This window comes from Camelus bactrianus, chromosome 21, assembly GCF_048773025.1.
Source record: "Camelus bactrianus isolate YW-2024 breed Bactrian camel chromosome 21, ASM4877302v1, whole genome shotgun sequence".
In the NCBI taxonomy this organism is placed as follows: Eukaryota; Metazoa; Chordata; class Mammalia; order Artiodactyla; family Camelidae; genus Camelus; species Camelus bactrianus.
The window spans coordinates 8,026,119-8,047,465 of NC_133559.1; the positions used below are offsets into that span (position 1 = coordinate 8,026,119).

The window sequence follows — 21,347 nt, forward strand, 5'->3', positions numbered from 1 at the left end:
AATAACCTTTAATGAAAAAGACTATGAAAACAAATATATGTATATGCATGACTGGGACATTGTACTGTACACAGGAAATTGACACACTGTAACTGACTATACTTCAGTTAAAAAAAAAGTACCTGTGACCATAATGTTCAAAGCATTGTAACTTCTTTTGCATTGGATGATCACTATAATTTTTGATAAATATATGCCTGATCAAAACAACATAAATATAATACACATTTTCAAAGTTATAGCTCTATTAAGGCATAATTTACACACCATAATATCTAGCTTTTTAAAGTATTCTTTTCAGTGGGTTTTAGTGTACAGGATGGTTAATTTTATGTGTCAACTTGGCTAGGTCACAGTACCCAAATATTTGGTTAAATATTATTCTAGATGTGTCTGTAAAGGTATTTTTTAGATGAGATTAACACGTAAATCAAAAGAGTCTGAAGAGAGCAGAGTATCCTCTAAAATGTGGGTAGGATTCATCCAATCAGCTGAAGTCCTTAATAGAATAAAGACTGACCTCTACAGAGTGAATGCTGCCTTCAGACTCCTTGAGCTGCAACATCAGCTTTCTTAGTCTCCATGCTGTCAGCCTAACCTGCAGATTTTGGACTTGCCAGCCTCCACAACTGTGAGAGCCAAGTGCTTCAAATAAATCTTTCTCGCTACATATCTCATTGGCTGTTTCCTTAGAGATTTGTAATTAACATAATTAAAATTATTTCAGAACACTTTCATCATCTCCAAAAGAAACCTTGTAACCACTAGCAGTCACTCCCCATTCTCTCCTACCCCCAGTCACTGGAAACCATTAATCTACCTTGTATTTCTATGTACTTGCTTATTCTGGGCATTTCATATAGATGGAATCATAAAACATGTGGTATTTTGTGACTGTCTTCTTTCATATAACATGGTATTTTCATGATTCATCCATGTTGTTGCATTTCTCAGTACTTCATTTTTTATTATTGCTAAATAATATTCCATTGTGTGAATGTATCTCATTTTGTTTATCCATTTACTCACTGATGGAAACGTGGGTGCTTCTACCTTTTCGCTATTATGAACACTGCTGCTATGAACACGTGTATTTTTGTCTGGACATATGTTTTCAGTTCTTTTGGGTATATACTGAAGCAGCAGAACTTTGGGTCTTCTGGGAAATCTATGTTTAACTTTTTGAGGAACTGATAAAATACTTTCTAAAGAGGTTTATCCACTTCACATTCCTACCAGGAATATATGAAGGTTCCCATTTCTTTATACCCTTATCAATCCTTTAATTAAAGTCATCCCCATGAGTGTGAAGTGACAGCTCATTATGGCTTTGATTTCCATTTCCCTAATGACTAATGATGTTGAGCATCTTTTCATATGCTTATTGGCCACTTGTGTATCTTTTCTGAAGAAATATCCATTCGAATAATTTACTCATTTAAAAAATTGTGTTGTCTTTTTATTATTGAGTTATAACAGTTTTTCATATATATGGGTTTTGGGATACAAGTCTATTACTTGATATACAATTTGAAAATGATTTTCTCATTATGTGGGTTGTTTCAGTTTCTTGATGGTTTTCTTTGAAGCACAAATGTTTTAATATTGGTAAGTCCAGGAGGGAGGGTATATAGCTCAGTGGAAGAGCGCATGCTTAGCATGCACAAGGTCCAGTCCCCAGTACTTCCATTAAAAACAAATAAACAAACAATACTGATAAAGTCCAATCTGTCTCTTTTTTCTTTTGTTGTACATGATTATGGTGTTAGATATCTAAGAAATTATTATTTAACCCAAGGTCACGAAGATTTACTCCTATGTTTTCTTGAGACTTTTACAATTTTAGCTGTTATATTTAGATTGCTGATCCACTTTTAGTTAACTTTTTTATATGGTGCTAGACAGAGATCCAGCTTTATCTTTTTATATGTGTGTATCCAGTTATCACAGAAACCATCTTTCAAAAAGATCATGGTGTTCCTCATTGAACTGTTACGGCACTGTTGTCAAAAATCAACTGACAACAAATGTAAGAGTATAATATACATTTTGATAAATGAGTATTTATCATAAAAAGTAAAATTTTATTTGAAATAGATTTCTCTAATGAGACAAAGAGACCTAAATTCATTAAAAATTTGAAATATATTATTGAATAACTCCATTGATAAGATACATTAGTATTTCACTTATATAACTATTTTATTCACTTAACTAATACGGCAAAGATAGAGATGAACCCAGGTCTGGCTGACCCCAAGTCATGCTCTTTGTTTACACAATACTGGAAGTGAGCTGCTTAAAACAGTTGACTGGCCTCTCTCCCTATCTTGTCTAAAATATTATCTGAGCAACAAAATATCACTGTCCAGAAAAAAAAAATTCCATCTTGCAATAGCCTGATTTTAAGTCTTGTTTCATAGGAAAAAGACCCACTATTTGATAGTTTTGTCCACTATCTACTTACTTGCAGATCACTGAGTACAAGTTAGTCTTAATGAGAGACTGAAGTGGGGATTTAGAGAGAGGAAAATCTTTATTTAAATTAAGGGATTTCCATCCTCGACCTCTTAACCACTATTCATGCCAGATATGTGACAGAAATATTGGCATATCCATTATTCATTTCATCTCCCTTGGGATTAACTGACTATCACCCCCTTGACTAGTTAGAGCTTTTTTCCAAGACATGACTTAGCCAATTTCCCATCTAGGACAAAACCAGTGAGACCAAAATGCTTGTATTTTCCTTTAAATGAGACTTTTAAACTACTTCCTATCTTCAAAGTCTATTTATCATTAGCAGATTCTAGGAAATAGCTAAATCTGCTGAGAATCTGTTTCCACTGCTATGACCTCACTACTAAAAACAAAAGGTTCTTTTGAAAGAACTTTGGCACTAAGCCTAGAGAATATGGAACTTACTCTAACCTTCCTTAAATAGGCTCTAATAGAGTTACCTGAGAATTAAACCCTGTAATTCTACGTTGTAGTTAAACCACCCTCCAGCCACTCAACACAGAATAATTAAGGCAAACGAATCTTTACCGTAGAATTACACTGTTGGTACTGGGCCCTCTTGGGAGAAAAAAACAAATTAGATAATCATAAGACACAGAAGAGCCCCATAGTCAAGAGGGTCAAGAGTCATAGTTGAAGAGAATAACAGAAGTATGGGATCAATGTTTACAACACAAGTAAGCTGCTCTTGGAAAAAAAACTGTCATCTATATTTAATAACATCCTAATTTCTCCTCTTCTTTCATTTGTATAACCAATATTTGTTAAACTTCTATTATATACCAAGTACTGGAAAATCAAAGAAGAATAAGAAAAACAAATGATCCTGTGCTCCCAGAGTTTATGATCTAATAAGGGAGACAGATTAGCAAATGAGTAAACAAATAAAATAATTTTAGATTATAGAAAGAAATAAACAGGGTGCTGTGATATAAAATAAAGGTAAGAAGCATGTTTGGTAGGACAATCAGGAAGATAATTTTAAAGAAAATGATATTTAAGCTGATAATGACATTAAGCTCATCCTCAAAGGATGAGAAAAAACCAACCACGGGAGAAGTTCGATTAAGACCTTTTCAGGCATTTGTAATAATTAGCATGATGATCTTTTGGTACGAAAGAGCTTGGTATGTTCTAGAATCTGAAACAAGAACCAGAATGATACAATACAGTGAATAAGGGGAAGATGGGGACAGACAGATGCAGAATGATGAGCTAGTCATGAACCAGATCATTCTTAAAAGTCCGGGTAAGGAGTTTATAGTTTACTCTGACGACAAGCCACTGAAAGGTTTTAAGTATGATTTAGTTTAAGTTATTAAATCATTTCTTTTTTTACTATGTGAAGAGTGGTTTGGAAGGGAGCAAGAATAGGTGAACAGATCTGTTAGAAGGCTATTGCAATAGTCCAAGCAAAAGATAATAGCGGCACAGATGTGAATGATGGCAGTGGAATTTGAAGAGAGGCAGGATACATTCCAAGGATGGAAATAAAAGAATTTGGTGGATGGACTGGATGAGGTGTTGGGACAATGAGAGAAATCCAGGACAACTTATAGGTATCCTTTACTTATCTGATAAGCTGGACAGCAGGATCCTGGAAAGTATTATTATCAAAATGCTAAACAAAGACTTGACATATTCTCCAACAATAAATAGAAAGATAAATCTTGCTCAATTTTCAAGCATATAAATGATCAGGAAAAGCAGTGGGTTCTCTTCCTTTGATTATTACTTATCTATAAATCATCTCCCTTTGAACACAGAAAACATTTGAAACTGAATTAATGAATAGCTGAGTTTTCTTAGATGACATATTTAGAGAATCAAATGCTACAGATAAAGTGTTGGTTATTGAAACTCCAGTGAATAAGATTTACTTCACTTTGACTCCTAGATGGTAAGAGAATTTGCAAAATTCTTCAGAGTGAATATAAATTAAATGGTCTGACCTCAAATGGAGATGTAGAAATAATAAGAGCACAAAGACATTTCACACAAATTCAAGAAATAACATTTTTTTTTCTCAGCAATATACTATATATACTGAGTACTCACCAACATGAATGGGGGCTGGGAATAATCCATACTCATGTTCTCCTGGAGTGTATTCCAGCTTCTCTTTCTTTAATTGGATCAATCGGCTCTTTGGGCTATGATCAGAAAAGAATGAAAAACAGAGGCAGTGTAATTTCCTCTTGTGGTCAAATACAGAAAACAAATCATTGTATCAAGAGTATTTGTTTTAATGGTGATCCTTTTGTAATGTACAGAAATAGCAAATCACTATGGTGTGTGTGAACTAACGTAGTACTGTAGGTCATTTTACCTCAATTAAAAAAAAATGCAATACTATTTTGAGTTAAAAATCACTTTTATAAACACAAAAAGGAATGAACTTGGCTTCATGGTAATTTATGCAAAAATACTGGGGAGCTTTCGTTAACAATTTAAAAATGCTAATGTAATTCAATTGAGCTATAGATGGGATTTCATAAAGTACAAAAACTCCAAATTCACAATTTAGAATGTAATTTAAGAAAAGTCTATCTACAAAATAAAAGTATGTTGTTTTTCTATAATTTTGAACCCAAACTACTCATTTCTTGTCAGTCTCCTAATAAAGGACAAAGAAAACTAACAAAATAACAAATGGTTTATATGTGTGAACTATTCTGTGTGACTTATTCTACATGTCATAAACAGTTGATTCAGTTGATTTATGTACATGTCTGGTTTGTAAACAAAATAGTGAACTGAGGGAAAAAGTATTTGTTTCAACAGTGTCTTAAATCTTAAATGCATATTTTTGAAGGGAGGGGTACTAAGTAGTTTCATGTATCTTAAAAATCTACATTTCTGGAATTGCCTTTTAGAAATTATACATAAGAAACAACCTTATTAGCATTCTCTAACAGTTTTATAGAAGGAAACTAGATTTCAGATCTGATCATAATGATTGCCTTATATATGGTTAATGACTCATAGTTTATAAAGTACTTTCACATATTATCATTTATGTTAATCCTGTGAAGTAGGTAAGAAATGTTAGCTGTAGTATACAGATTTAAAAACTGATTCTCTATAAGGATGGCTTGCTTTAATTTTAGTAGTAAGGAGATTCAAGATGAAAACCTCAGTTTCTTGCTCAACTCTTACCCATTATTCTCCTTATTTATTCTACAATGTCCCATAAGCATACCTCTTCCTCTCATCTTCCTGGTCTGTGTTTCTAATGAGGTCAAAATCTCAAGAGATTTCAGATATATATATATAATATATATATATATATGAAAGAGGGAAAAAAAGAAGGGGAAAGAAGGAAATGAGAAAAAGAGGAGAGAAAAAAGGAGTTCAGGAGAGCCTCATAATCTACTCTGATTTTATTTTGACTTAAAGTTCCAGTAAATAAGGCAAGCTGGATATATTTCTCCATGAATTATGACATACTGCCTTTCAAAAAACAAGTCTAATCTATTATATTTTTTTATGTATATTCATTTTAATTTTTTTTAATTATAGGTTACTACAAGATACTGAACATAGTTCCCCGTGCAATACAAAATAAACTTCTTTAGTCTATAGTATCTTATAACATGTAGGCATGCTGATATACGTGAGAAAATTGAGGCCCAGAGAATAAGTTATCTGCGGAACCTGAAGTTATTAGAAGACTTGTTCTTTCCAGTGAGTCATTCATTTAGTTATTCAGTAATTACTAAGCACTCATTAAGTCCAGGCCCTGTTCCAAGTGCTGAGAAATAGTGGTAAATAAGATAGTTCACATTCTACTTGGGTAGAAAGAGAATAAGGAAATAATAAAAACTAAGAAAACAAACAAACAAAAGTCAGAAAATAATAAATGTCAAGCAAATAATTAAAATGTGATGAACAGCAAGTAATTTGGGAAGGCTTTTCTAAGGAAATGGCATTAAGCTAAAATGTTACTGATAGAAGAGGATCTGGGAAATGGAGGAGGATCAGGCAGAGGAAATAGCCAGTATGAGATAAAAGTTTGAATGAGATTGGAGAATTAGAAGAAATGAAAGGAGGCTGAAGCAGTTCAGATGAAGTTAGAAACTAGGTCATGTGAAGTTTTTAAGGCAGTGTTAAGGAGTCTGGGAAACAGTTACAAAGAAGGAAAAGGAAGATATTAGACTGTTTAAAATATATCTAAAGATAAATTTTCTCATTTAAAGAAACCTACCCCAAAGAATGATTATGAACAGAAAGATGGAATTTTTTTAACCCAATTAAAAATTTTATTTCTTCATCATCAATTTAAGTCAAAAAGATCAAGAAAACAACTATCTAGAACTAAGCACTCTGCATAAAAGGAAATTTGATCTACACTTTATTAGATTCAAGATTTACCCAAACTAATTAAACAGAGAACATAAAAGTTTTCATTTAGCTAACACAGGTATAAAAGCAAAACTGACATTTTACCCTGCTGCCAACAGGGTAAGCAAGCACAAAACGGACAGTAGTAGGGGAAGAAAATACTTGGCATTCTGAACTGAATAAACAAGCAAAACCATACAAAAAAATTCAGGGTCACTTGTATAGTATTAGTCCCTCAAATAAATGATACCTTGAATACATCCTATCGATTACCGACTGACTCCCTAAAAAAATTAAATTTATTCTTCATTTTGCAATGCTGAATGTCTAAGACACATGATATCACTATGGATATGATAATTATGTGAGAAATTATTTTCCTAGTTCTTAGCCAAGTCTGATTTTAGTTCTAATTTAGGCATGGCCATTTATTTCCCTGTTGGTTACAACAACATGGAAATTTCTCTCATTTTTTAAAATACTCTGTTCCATGTGAGCTCTGAGGAGTGATATATTAAGAGAGAATTTGGTTGTTTTGTTAGTTTGTCTTCAAGATTCTGAACACTCCTGGCATTTCCTGTGGTATTCATTTTTGTGCCAGTATCAGTTCAAATCACTCAGGAGAAAATCTTTATACCTGTAGGAATAAAGAATAGCCATTTCAGATATAGAAAAGCCATAACTTACAGTAAGGTTGACAGTATGTTTTTGTGATACATGGCTGTACTAAACAGACTTTCAATCTGTGAAAAGTGAAAGGTGAAGCAGCAGGCACTGATGTAGAAGCTATAGTAAGTGATCCAGAAGATTTAGCTCAGATCATTAATGAAGGTGGTTACACCAAACAACAGTTTTTTTCAGTGTAGGAAAAAACAGCCTTATACTGAAAGAAGATGTCATCTAGGATTTCCATAGCTAGAGAGAAGTCAATGCTTGGCTTTAAAGCTTCAAAAGACAGGCTGACTCTCTTGTTAGGGGCCAATGCAGCCAGTGACTTTAAGTTGAAGCCAGTGCTCTGCTACCGTTCTGAAAATCCTAGGGCCTTTCTGAATTACACTGAATCTACTCTGCCTCTGCTCTTTTAAATGGAACAACAAAACACATCTGTTGACAATATGATTTACTGAATATTTGAGCCCACTGTTGAGACCTACTGCTCAGAAAAAAAGACTCCTTTGAGAATATTCCTGCTCATTGACAATGCACCTGGTCACCCAAGAACTCTGATGGAGATGTACAGTGAGATTAATTGTTCTTTTCATGCCTGCTTGCACAACATCCATTCTGCAGCCCATGGATCAAGGAGTAATTTCAACATTCAAGTCTTATTGTTGAAGAAATGCATTTCATACTGCTACAGCTAGCTGCCATAGATAGTGATTCCTCTGTTGAATCTGAGCAAAGGAAATTGGAAAACCTTCTGGAAAAGATTCCAGATGCCATTAAGAACATTTGTGGTTCATGAGAAGAAGTCAAAATATCAGCGTTAACAGGAGTTTGGAAGGAGTTGTTTCTAACCCTCATGGATGACTTGGAGGGGCTCAAGACTTCAGAGGAGGAAGTAACTGCAGATGTGATGGAAGTAGCAAGAGAACTAGAATTAGAAGGGGAGCCTGAAGGCGTGGCTGAACGGCTGCAACCTTGTGGTGAAACTGTCACGGATGAGGAGTTACTTCTTATGGATGAGCAAAGAAAGTGTTTCCTTGAGATGGAATCTACTGCTGGTGCAGATGCTGTGAAAAGACTGTTGAAATGGCAGTGAAGGAGTTACAATATTACATAAGCTTAGCTGATAAGGCAGTGGCAGGGTTTAAGAGGATTGACTCCAATTCTGAAAGAAGTTCTATGGGTAAAATGCTATCAAACAGCATTTCATACTGCAGAGAAAGGAAGAGTCAAGATGCAGCAAATTTCATTGTTGTCTTATCTTAAGAAATTGCCATAGCCACGCCAACTTTCAACAACCACCCTGATCAGTCAGATCAGAGGCAAGGCCCTCTAGCAGCAAAAAGATCACAATTCACTGAAGACTCATGATGGTTTGCGTTTTTTAGCAAATAAAAAGTATTTTTTAATTAAGGTATATACATTGGTTTTTTAAAAATATATAATGCAATTTACACACCTAACAGACTACACTATAGTGTAAACATAACTTGTACGTGTACTGGGAAACCAGAAACTTCGTGTGATTCCCTTTATTGGGATATTTGCTTTATTGCGGTGGTCTAGTACTGAACCTGCAATATCTTTGAGGTATGCCTATACACAAAATATAATACATAATATAAAGTGTTTTTTATGTTCCTGTTTAGAAAAACAACCCAGTTTTCCTTCCTATGTAGGAAAAAACCAGTTCTTCCCTATTGTGAGTTTCTTTCTTGTGTGTCTCCTCTCCTTACTTTGACACAGAACACTTGACTTCTGATATCTCTGGTCACTCAACGTGTGGAGGTTTTCCCTCACACCAGTCAATTCTCTTCACACCAGCCTGATGTCCTAAAATTTAACTCAATTCTAACACTATCTACCTGGAGATGTTGTCAGATCCCAAAGGTTAAGGGCTAGGTCCCACAAGACTGCCCCACACCCTGCTTCAGATGTCAATCGCAAATATTATAGTAGGTCCCCAGGTTACCCAAAATTTATGTTCAGTCTAGCTACAAATTGGTGGTTCCCATGACCCCCTTTCTCAAGTCTGATTAATTTGTTACAGCCACTCACAGAACTCAGGGAAACACTTAAGTTTACCAGCTTATTAAAGCATATGATAAAGGATAGAAGTGAACATTCAGATGGAAGAGATGCATAGGGTAAAAAGTATGTGGGAAGGGGTGCAGAGCTTCCATGACCTCTCTGGGTGTGTATTCTCCTTCTATCTCCAACTGTTCACCAACGTGGAAGCTCTCTGAACTCAGTTATTACTGGGATTTTATGGAGGCTTCCTTATGTAGGCAGGATCAATTATTAACTCCAGTTTCCAAGCCCTCTCCCTTCTCTGGAGGATGTGGGAAGGGGATAAAAACTCCAAGCTTCTAATCATGGCGTGGTCTTTCTGATGACTAAGGGACATCTAGGAGCCTACCCAGAATTGCCTTATTAGAATAAAAGAGCTCACAGTGCTCTTATCACTCAGGAATTTACAAGAGTTTTAGGAGCCCTGTGTCAGGGATGGAGCTAAAGACAAACATTAGAACAAGAGATGCTCTTAGTGTTCCTATCACTTGGGAATTTACAAGGATTTTAGGGGTTCTGTGGCAGAAAATGGGGGTAGAGACCAATACAAATTTTCTATTATCTTGTGGTTCCTATACTTTTTATGACCATGTAAATAATGTAGGTTCATCAAGACATATAATTGCATAAATCAAATTCATAACCATGAAAAATCTTACTTAATTTTATATGACAAGATCATTAACATGGAAAAGAAGTACACTTCATAAGCGTAAATGATACCTATAAAGTCCTGTTAGGAAACTGGCCTGCAATCTGTTCTATGGCTTATGGAATCCCGTAATTTAAAGGGAGTAAGTAATGTCAGTCTTTGCAGGTCAGGAACACTGAAATATATGGGGATTTTAAAGTAAGAGAATTTATAGCTCCTTCATGTGAAATTTGATAGAGGAGAGTTGGAAGGTTTTTGGTTCCTCATCTTGTAGAGGAATTAATAAGGGCAATAAATACTTTTGACACATGATAGTAAATTAAAATTTTTACAAAGGTTTCCAACCAAAAGCTGATTCTAAAGAATTAGAAGTATTTTGCTCTAGTTGTAGTAATCATACCACAGAGATCTTTGCGTAATTAATCAATATTATATATTGTATATATTTAATATTATATATTAAATATATGTAAATAAAACTAGCCTTATTTTAAATGAAAGTAATGATACTGAATCAGAAAATTACTAAACAAATTTATGTGATAAAATCTTCACCTTAGAGGTAGAGACAATTACAAAGAGGAACTATGAAAGTAAAACTGACACTTTGGCACAATAGCCATTTTGGGTAAGTTATTAAATGCCTTAAAGTTTTGCCCCTAAGTTTTGCAATGCTGATATCTGAAGAGATGTCATGTTATGATCTTTGTGAATATGATAATCATGTGAGAAACTTGTTGGGTTTTCTCACCAAGAACAGACAAACTGTATACTTTTTTTTTTTTTTCCACTGAGGCATTTTATTTCTGCGTATGTATTACATCCCTAGAAAAAGAATCCAAGGATTTTCCCTCCTGTGTGTTTTCACCTTGCTTCTTCATGGTCCATGACGCCAGCTGAGGTTGTCAGTACAATGAAACCAAACTGACGGGAAGGGAGCAGGTTATTCTGCCATTTTTCTAGATCTTTGAGGTGCACATCAAATCTGGGGCTGATCACTCCGCACTTATTTAGCCTGCCTGTGAGGTTCATAACAATTTTCCCAGCTCTGTGATCATCAATGATTTCAAATTCACCAATATAACCATGCTTCATCATCACAGTTAGAAACCGGACAGTGACTTTGGAGCACAGCCTAATAAGAACCTGGCGTTTGCCTCTCTTTTCGGCATTGTTGATGCTCTTGAGAGCATCAGCCAGGACGTTCACGTGCATCATTATGGTGGCATGGAAAGATGGCGGAAAGAGTATACTTGGTATTTTCATGTATGTGTTTCACTGAAATACCTATTATATTTTTTCATATGAAGAGTATTTCTTTTAAAGCCCAGATTAGCTTGCAAAACTTTTTTGAAATTACGCATTTTTCATTTTCTTTGCTCTAGTGTTCCTTAGACAAAGATAAGCTTAATTAAACTTATTTTGGTTTTTTTTGTTGGCTGATTATAGAAATGACTCAGAATAAGTTCTAAATGCTAATAGATTAGCTAGACACTGTTCATAGTAAATGGCAGAGAAACAACTTGGGGACAAACCTTCAGATTAAAAAATGTACTTAAAAGTTTAAGTCACATTGGTGACAAAAGCAGTTTCCACAGTGTAGCTGGAATTCAAAAAGCAAATGAAAGCCTTTCTTTGAATCCTGTACTATATTTTCAGTGAATACAGTCACTAAAATTTTGAACAGCATTCTACAATCTGTTACATTAGCTAAAAGACAATATTACTAAAACATTAAAACACAAAACAAAGTCAAGCAGAGTAGACTTTTCATCAAAGACAAAATGGGCAATGGGAAATCAACTGCAAATTCCTAAATATAAACATTGGCGAGCTAAGAAATCAAAAGCAATATCTGTCATAATACTATTCATTCACAAATTTAGCTACTCATGTTCATAGTCATTCTGATATGAAAACTATGAACTAATCACTCAGATATGAGAACTATGAAGTAAAAGGCAATAAATGCTATGCTATGCTATAGGAATTGCTGGTAAGAAAAAAATTAGTTGGATTTACAGGTGACTTTTAAGAAATAAAGTATTGTTCTTATAAAATTCTTTCATCTAGAATCAGGAAGAATAGAAAATTTGCATGGTATATATCACAAAATAAGAGTACAGGTTAATTTGGATACCCAAATTAAGTCTTTAGTCTTTAATGAGACATTAAAATGTCTCATTTTAGTCAAACATTATTTACATACTAACTTGCAATAAAATTGGTACAAACAGGATATTTAGGCTGACCTTGTGCTTTCCTTGACCTACCCCTGAATCAGCCATTTCTCCAAGGAGCTTTATTCAGTTCCTCTGAGTGGAAAATGGTATTGAGAAACCAAACTCTATACACTGAGTATGCTCATGACTTGTGGGATATCCCTGCTTTTAGGCTCTTTCAGAAAGCTAACAGAGCTGAAGAAAAAAGGGAATTTCATATGGTTCAATGATAAACAAATAAATAATGTATGTATGGATTCTGCTTCAAGATGGAGATGAAGGAGGATCCTGCTATTGTGGAAAACAGTACGGAGATTCCTCAAAAGACTAAAAATAGACTTACCATATGACCCAGCAATCCCACTCCTGGAGGGAACTCTAACTGGAAAAGATACATGCACCCTAATGTTCACAGCAGCACTATTTACAGTAGCCCTGACATGGAAGCAACCTAAATGTCCATCGACAGATGACTAGATAAAGAAGCTGTGGTATATTTATACAATGCAATACTACTCAGCCATAAAAATGAATAAAATAATGCCATTTGCAGTAACATGAATGGATCTGGAGATCATCATTCTAAGTGAAGTAAGCCAAAAGAGAAAGAAAAATACCTTGGCACAACATTGTAAAATGACTACAACTCAATAAAAAAAGTTAAAAAAAAAAAAAGAAAAATACCATATGATATCACTTATATGTAGAATCTAAAAAAAAAAAAAGAGGACACTAATGAACTCATCTACAAAACAGAAACAGATTTGGAGACACAGTAAACAATCTTATGGTTACCAGGAGGGAAGAGGGTAGGAAGGGATAAATTGGGAGTTTGCAAATATTAACTACTATATATAAAGATAGATAAAACACACATTTCTTTTGTATAGCCCAAGGAATTATATTCAATATCTTATAGTAATCTATAATGAAAAAGAATATGAAAACAAGTTTTTTTTAATGATACAAAGATACTTTTATTTTAAACACTCAATGGTTTATCAAAAGCCTCATAATATCTGCTTTGATCCTAGATTAAAAGAAAAAATAAATTACTATAGACAATTTTAGGACAGTGTGGAAAATATAAGTATGGGTTGTATATTAAATGATATTACTGATAAACTGCTTATTTTCTTAGACACGAAAATGGTATTGTGCTTAGGTAGGAGAGTATCCTAGTTCTTAGGTGATAATTACTAAAATGCATAGGGGTGAATTCTTGCAACTTTCAAATTTTTCACGTGTGTTTGTGTGTGTGTGTGTGTGTGTGTATAGGAAGACATGAAGCAAATGTGGCAAAATGTTGCTAAATTTAGGTAGGGTATATGAGTGTTCGTTTTGCCGCAGATTTGAGTACTTAGAAAAAAAACAGGTCAAACTGGGAAGGTAGTGCCATTGCATATAAGATTAACTGATCTGAGCCTTAAGGGAGGTGAATTAGGTAATTTCTAAGATATGTTCAGGTTGGAAAATGCTAATATTGTGTTCTTGCTCAGAAAAAGTGACTACACATCTATTACCAAAGGTGTTTTTAAAAAGTATTACTTCACTTCCCAAATTTCTAGTTTATAAATAGAAATACTATCATTACTATAGTAACGATATTGTTTGTAATTTCTACACTTTAAAACATTAATTCCCAATTTCCATCAAAAAATTGTATTTTCCTATCTCTTTCTTGAATTCTGATAGTATTTATAGTTTGAGACATACACTCCCTAAGGGAGGGACTAGAAATCTTTATTTTTAAAAAGATCCCCAGGTAGTCCTTACACTGACTTTGAGAAAACATTAGATAGCGTAATGTCTAAGGATAGTTTAAAATTCAGTCTTTTTTCTCTAACAACTAAAACTTCTTGGGGAGAAAGGTCTTGTGAGGTGCCTAGAACAAAGTTCGGCAACTCTGCAATATGGAGTAAGTTCTTATTAAACTGGCTTTCTAAAATTTATGAAACTTTTCTTTTTAGTGACTATTTTATTTTGTTTTAGGGGTTAGTTAAGGAGCAGTAAAAACTGAACTAGGTGGCAAAGAGATATTTCACAGGCTCTAATAAATTCCTTTTTGTTTTACAATGTCCCATTCAGAAATTCCTTCTACGATGATAAGAATGCTGTCTCAATAAACTCCCATCTATTAACACCAAAAAATCATGGCTTCTAAGTTAGACTATGTCATTCTCTGGTTTAAGTAACAGATTTGAGGGATATTTCTCAAGCTGAGGTAATAGATTTCCTACAAAGTTGGGATATACATTTTAAAAATTAGTCATTTTTCAAATTATGATAAAATACACATAAAATTTCCCACTTTAACAAATCTTAAGTGTGCAGTTCAGCAGCATTAAGCACATTTACACTGTTGTACAACCATCAACGTCATCCATCTATAGAACACTTCATATTGTAACACTGAAACTCTGTACCTATGAAATAGTAACTACCACCAGCTCCTTGCAACCACCACTCTTCATTCTATCTCCATGCACTTGACTACTCTAGGTACCTCTTATAAGTAGAATTGAATAGTATTTGTCTTTTTGTGACTGGCTCATTTCACTTAGCTTAACATTTTCAAGGTTCATCCGCATTGTAGGAGGTGTCTAAATTTCCTTCTTTTTAAAGGCAGAATAATATTCCATTGTATGAATGGGGATATAATTTTCTAGTACCTTAAATCCTGTTACTTACTGAAGTATATTAAATCTTGTTATCTATTAAGCCCATCAGGCCTGTCTGAAAGAACAGTCAAGTCAGAAATAGCAATTTTAATGAAGCAACTTTATTATCACTAGAGGGAGCTAGAGAAACACAGCTGTTGCCTATTCAATGCCAGCTACAAATACCTTCCTTAGCCATAAAACTGGACATAACCAAGCTTCTATTAAAAAATAGAACAAAATGTAAATGTGGTTATGGACTCCCTCTCAACGCTTCTCCATTCCTAAGTGACAGACTGAGTTTTCATAAATCATGATTTATAATTCCTGAGAATATAAACAGGTGATGGCCTGATAGGTCCTACTCCACATTATGAACCAAATCACATGTGGAGAGTTCTTTAATCATCTCTGTTAATGAAATCTTTATTTATTATTATTAAAAATGGCTTTTAATTTTTTTCTAGGAAAAAAGAGGCAAGAGGCCCTTATAGATTAATCATGGGTGACTGCAGAGAAAGGAGTATAGAAAAAAGGATTTAAAAGACAAATGCATGAAAAATAATTATAAATATATGTTTTAGGGCATAAAATGAATACAGATGTAATCTGTAACATCAATAACATAAAAGGAAGGTATGGAGCTTTACAGAAATAGTATTTTTGCATGTGACTGAAGTTAGATTGGTATCAATTCGAATTATAGTTATATCTTTAGGAAGTTATATGTAATCTCCATAGTAACCACAGATAAAACAGTTGTAGAATATACACAAAAGGGAATGAGAAGGGAAGCAAAACAGGTAACTACAGGATCAACTAAGTACAAAAGGTGGCAGTAATGGAGGAAATGAGGGACAAACAGCTATGACATATGGAAAACAAAATGACAAGTCTAAGCCCTTCCTTATTGGTAATTACTTTAAAAGTAAATGAATGAGACTCTATAATCAAAAGGTAGAGAGCAGCAAAATGGATAGAAAACATGATATAATTATGTAAATTCTGTCTACTAGAGACTCGTTTTTAGATCCAAAGATATAAACAGGTTGAAAGTGAAAGGATAGGGTGTTCTCCTTATTTCTGCAAATAATAATTCCTTCCTTCTTTCTCAGAAAAAAAAAAAAAAGAAAGAAAGAAAGAAAAGAAAGTGAAAGGATGGAAAAAGATATTCCATACAAATAGTAACTGAGAGAGATAGGAAGGCTATACTAGTATCAGACAATAGAGACTTCAAGTAAAAAACTGCTACAAGAGACAAAGAAAAACATTAAATATTGACAAAAGAGTCCATTCATCAAGAAGCTATAACGATTATAAAAAAGTATTCACCAAACATCAGAGGACCCAAAATGTATGAAGACATTTGACAGAACTGACAGAACTGAAGGGAGAAATAGACAACTGTTCAATAATAGTTGGGAGACTTCAATTTACCAATTTCAATAATGGTTAGAACAACCACACAGAAGATCAATAAGGATTAGAATAACATTATAAACCAATCAGATCTAACAGAAATAGATATACATACAATGGAATATTATTCAGCCATAAAAAGGAATGAAGCTCTGATACATGTTACAACACAAATGAACATTAAAGACTTATATTAAATAAAATAATCCAGACAAAAAAGCACAAATATTTTATGATTCCACTTACATGGGGTACCTAGAAGAGGCAAATTATAGAGACTGAAAGTACATTAGACATTATTAGGGACTGGAGGGTAAGGGAGTGGGGAGTTTTTGCTTAATTATTACGGAGTTTCTGTTTAGGGTAATGAAAAATTTTTAGAAATAATGGTAATTGTTGTGAATTGTTATGAACACACTAGAAATAGTTTGTTGTTGTGTGGTGGGAATATTGTGAATATAACTGATACCACTGAAGTATAAACTTAAAAATGATTAAAATGGCAAATTTTGTTATAGGTATTTAATAATTAAAAAAAATAAAATGTAATACCACTGACTTATACACTTGAAATGGGTTAATTGTATGATATGTGAATTACATCTCATTAAAACTTTATTAAAAAAAAAGAGGATAGGATACATCCTCTAGGAAATGGGTAAAAACTCTTTGGGAGAATGAGGTGCAGAAGAAACAACTATGATTTATTACTGAGTGCCTATTAGATGCCAATCATTTTACATATACCATCACACTTAGGTGGCAGTGGATGAAAAACTAGAATTCATATTTTAGAAATAAAAGAATTCAGTTTGAGACGATAAAAAAGTTCTGTAGGTGAACAGTGGTGATGTGTGCATAACATGGTAACATACTTAATGCTACTGAATAGTGCACTTAAAATGATTAAAATGGTAAATTTTATCCCATGTATATTTAACTGCAATATATTAATTAATTAAAAATTTAAAACATTAAGCTACTTTTGCTTTAAAAACTTTCCTTGGGACATTGGTCTTGGCAATGATTTTTTGGATGTGACACCAAACGCAAAGGCAAGAAAAGCAAAGATAAACTAAAAAGCTTCTGCACAGCAAAGGCCACCATGAGCAAAATGAAAAGGCAATCTACTTAATGGTAGAAAATATTTTGCAAATTATATCTGATAAAGGGTTAGTATCCAAAATAACTCATATAACTCAATAGCAAAAAGACAAACAATCTGATTAAAAAATGGGCAGATGGCCTGAACAGTTTTCCAAAGACATACAGAAGGCCAACAGGTGCATGAATCTATGTTCAATACTACTAATCATCAGGGCAATTCAAAACAAAACCACAATGCACTATCACCTCACATCTGTTAGAATGGCTATTATCAAAAAGACAAGACATAACAAGTGTTGGTGAGAATGCAGAGGAAAGAAAACCTCTGAGCACAGTTGGCAGGAGTGTAAACTGGTGCAGCCACTATGGAAAGCAGTATGGAGGTTTTTCAAAAAATTGAAAACAGAACTACCACATGATCTAACAATTCCACTTCTGGGTATTTGTCTTAAGAAAAAGAAAACACTACCTTGAAAAAATATCTGTACCCTTATGTTTACTGCGGTGTTATTTACAATAGCCAAGATAGGGAAACAACTTCAGTGTCCACTGACAGATGAATGGATAAAGAAAATGTGATATATATGTATATATACAAACACACATACACAACAGAATATTATTCAGCCATAAAAAAGAATGAAATCCTGCCATTTGTGACAATACAGATGGACCTTGAGGGCATTATGGTAAGAGAAATAACTCAGACAGAGAAAGACAAGTATCATATGATCTCGCTTATATATGGAATATAAAACAAAAGAACAACAACAACAAAAAACCCAAACCAAGCTCACAGACACAGACAACTGTATTTATGTTTGCCAGAAGTGGGAAATGGAATGTGAAATGGGTGAAGGGAATCCAAAGGTACAAACTCCAATTATGAAATATTTTAAAAACCTATAATGGCTTATATAAAAATGAATAACCTTGCAATTTCTCAGTACCATTTTGTGACTCAAAAACAAATTCCTACAGCATGGAGGATTTTTAGAGCAGTGAAACTATTCTCTGGTACTATAGTAGTAGACACATGTCATTATACATTTATCAAAATCTGTAGAATGTACAATACCAAAAGTGAACCCTAATGCCTGCTATGAACTTTGGGTGATGATGTGTCAATACAGGTTCATTGATTGTAATAAATGTACCACTGTGGTACAGGATGTCTATAGCATGGGAGGTTGTGCATGCATAAGGGCAGAAGGTATATGCAAACTCTCTATACCTTCCAACAATTTTCTCATGAACCTAAAACTACTCTAAATAATCATTTATTAATTTAAAAAACAAAACAAACAGAAACCCCTCCAAATTGCTACCAACAAAAAACAGCAAGCCCACAAAAATATATTGGCTTCACACCTTGTAAGAATGCACACCTGTATAATTTGATCAATGTTTTAAAAAATATTCTAAAACAAACCATTTTCTTCCTATTTCTATGAGGTGAAGGAGCTAGTTCCAATATAAACAAGGTCCATTTTAGAGTGAAAGACTTTTGTCTGACAGGGGCATTTTTAAACACTGATGTGGCTCATAATACTGGTCTTTTGATGCAGTTTATTGTTAATTTCCCATTTTAAAAAATTTAAACCAGAAAAAGCAGATTAGCAAAAATAGAAATAAAACTTGAATTTTATTTTTTAGCAGAAAATTTGATAGATGTATATTTCTGATTTCTCTATTCAGCAAAAACATTGCTTTAAAATTTTAACTGTATTTATTAGATCTTCCCAAAATGCATTTTCATTTTCTCATTTGTGGTAACAGAATGCTAACTTTTTTTCAGATTGTCATCTGAAATAATGACCTTTATTTCCCAGCCTTATCTGTGGCTGAAGTGTGGTTACATGACTTCTGGTCAATAGCTATAAATGAGATTTCTGAAGTTTCCTTTCATAGTTAGATTGGCTGCTATAACAAATTACCACTCACTGTGTGGTTTAAACAACAAACTTATTTCTCACTGTTCCAGAGGCTGGGAAGTTCAAGATCAGGGCTAGGTTCTGGTGAGAGCCCTCTTCCTGGCTTACAGATACTATCTTCTTGTATCCTCACATGGTAGAGAAAGAAATCATCTCTCTCTGTGTCTCTTCTTATAACAGTGTTAATTTCATTCAGGAGGGCTCCACCCACATGGCCTAATTACTTCCCAAAGGCCCCATCTCCAAGTATCATCTGCAGATTAGGGTTTCAATATATGAAATTCAAGGGGAACAAACTCAGATCACAGTGTTTCCTTACAAAGAAGGGGCATGCTTTTAACTTCCTTTCCTCTTTTCTACTCTCTGTAATGAAGACCTTATGGCTGGACCCCAGCAGTTATGTTGTAAGAATAGATAACCAGAGGAACACAAGCTTAGTGATGAAATGGAAGAGCAGGAAAAAAAGGAATCTAGGTCTCTGAAGACACTGTGAAGATACCATATTAACCTTGAGCTGTGTACTTCACATTTTTTAAATTAAAAGAAAATAAATGTTTATCTTTAAAAAGTCTTGGTTATTTGACAGGATTTCCTATTATTGGCAGCTGAAACTAAGCTTAACTAATAAAACATTTTCATGATGAAAGAAGCAAAAATAGAGTGCAAAGAATTTATGTGGTACCTACCTCAGTGGCAAATCAATGAAAAATCTCAGTGCAAAATAAAGTCTGGTTTTTATGATGACCACTTTAACCACACCAAGTGAGATGCAACTCTAAAATGTAACTTCTTAATGTAATTTCTTTCAATTTCATTCTTGTCTTGCCTAAATTCAGACCCTCATAACCTTTTGATGGATACTGTTTGGATGGATACTGAGTTTTGAGTTTCTGCCATTAGTAACTCCCCCATTCAATTCATTTTCCATTCTGTTGCCACAGTTATCATCTTCTTTATTTTTTTCAAAGTTATCACCTTAAAACACAAAAATGTACTTTTCACTTTTTTCTAAAATTTCCTATGGCTTAGTGGGATAAATATCTTAGAGTCAGTAAAGTACATAGTCTTGTGGTCCCTATCACACAATGCTCATTTTCCACACCACCACTACATTTCAGAAACACTGAACTTTTCAATTGTTCTAATATATGAAAAATCTTTGCATCCTAGTATGTGCCTTGGTACATACTAGTCTCTCTAACTGGAATGCCCTTCTCCATCTTGCAAATTACTACTGGACCTCCAAAACCTAACTCAAGTATATTCTGTGAGCTCAATGATATAGTTAGTTGGTATCTCTTTGGGGCTTTAAAAATTCTCAATTAGAGTACTTATTAAGCTGGACTTTCACAAGGGAATATTAAGTTCTTAAAAGTAAAGCGTATTTTACTCATCTGGTAAAGTGCTTGGAACACAGAAAGCATTTAACAAATGAGGAATGAATATAGAAAATCATCAAGATTATTTTAGATATACATATAGTGCCTTTTATTTTTAATTAACAAAAAAGGCACCATTAGAATGAAACTATAGAAATGTAATGTAGAAAGGCAGAGAGAAGATAAAGATCAGGGGAAATAATTATCCCCAAACAATGTATCATGAGTACGGTGAACACTGAGGTATTTGTGATGAGATTCGTATTTGTGTATATTACATTTATATTGGGTTTCTTTTTTTGATAGTTACAGTATTACTTAAAACATGGAAGAATAACGGTCTTTAAAGGATGTCAGCTGATAAGTACCACTAC

General features: G+C 33.7%; 2 protein-coding genes across 5 annotated transcripts in view; both read right to left on the bottom strand.

Annotated features, from left to right (window-relative positions):
• The window catches only part of ASH1L (ASH1 like histone lysine methyltransferase), a 152,440-nt gene that overhangs the window by 42,135 nt on the left and 88,958 nt on the right, over nucleotides 1-21,347 (bottom strand). For all 4 annotated transcript variants that reach the window (XM_010953932.3, XM_074349531.1, XM_010953931.3 and 1 more), the window contains one exon: nucleotides 4,579-4,673. In XM_010953932.3, coding sequence (XP_010952234.1) covers nucleotides 4,579-4,673 — 95 coding nt within the window. The remainder of the gene's footprint in view (nucleotides 1-4,578; nucleotides 4,674-21,347) is intronic.
• On the bottom strand, nucleotides 10,730-21,333 carry LOC123616580 (small ribosomal subunit protein uS8-like). The gene has a single exon (XM_074349560.1). The coding sequence runs from the start codon at nucleotides 11,516-11,518 to the stop codon at nucleotides 11,117-11,119; it is 402 nt and encodes a 133-aa protein (XP_074205661.1). The 5' UTR covers nucleotides 11,519-21,333; the 3' UTR covers nucleotides 10,730-11,116.

Bases quoted from the DNA above. Each gene is read 5' to 3' on its own strand.
- LOC123616580 (XM_074349560.1), bottom strand. From the start codon at position 11,518: ATGAAAATACCAAGTATACTCTTTCCGCCATCTTTCCATGCCACCATA.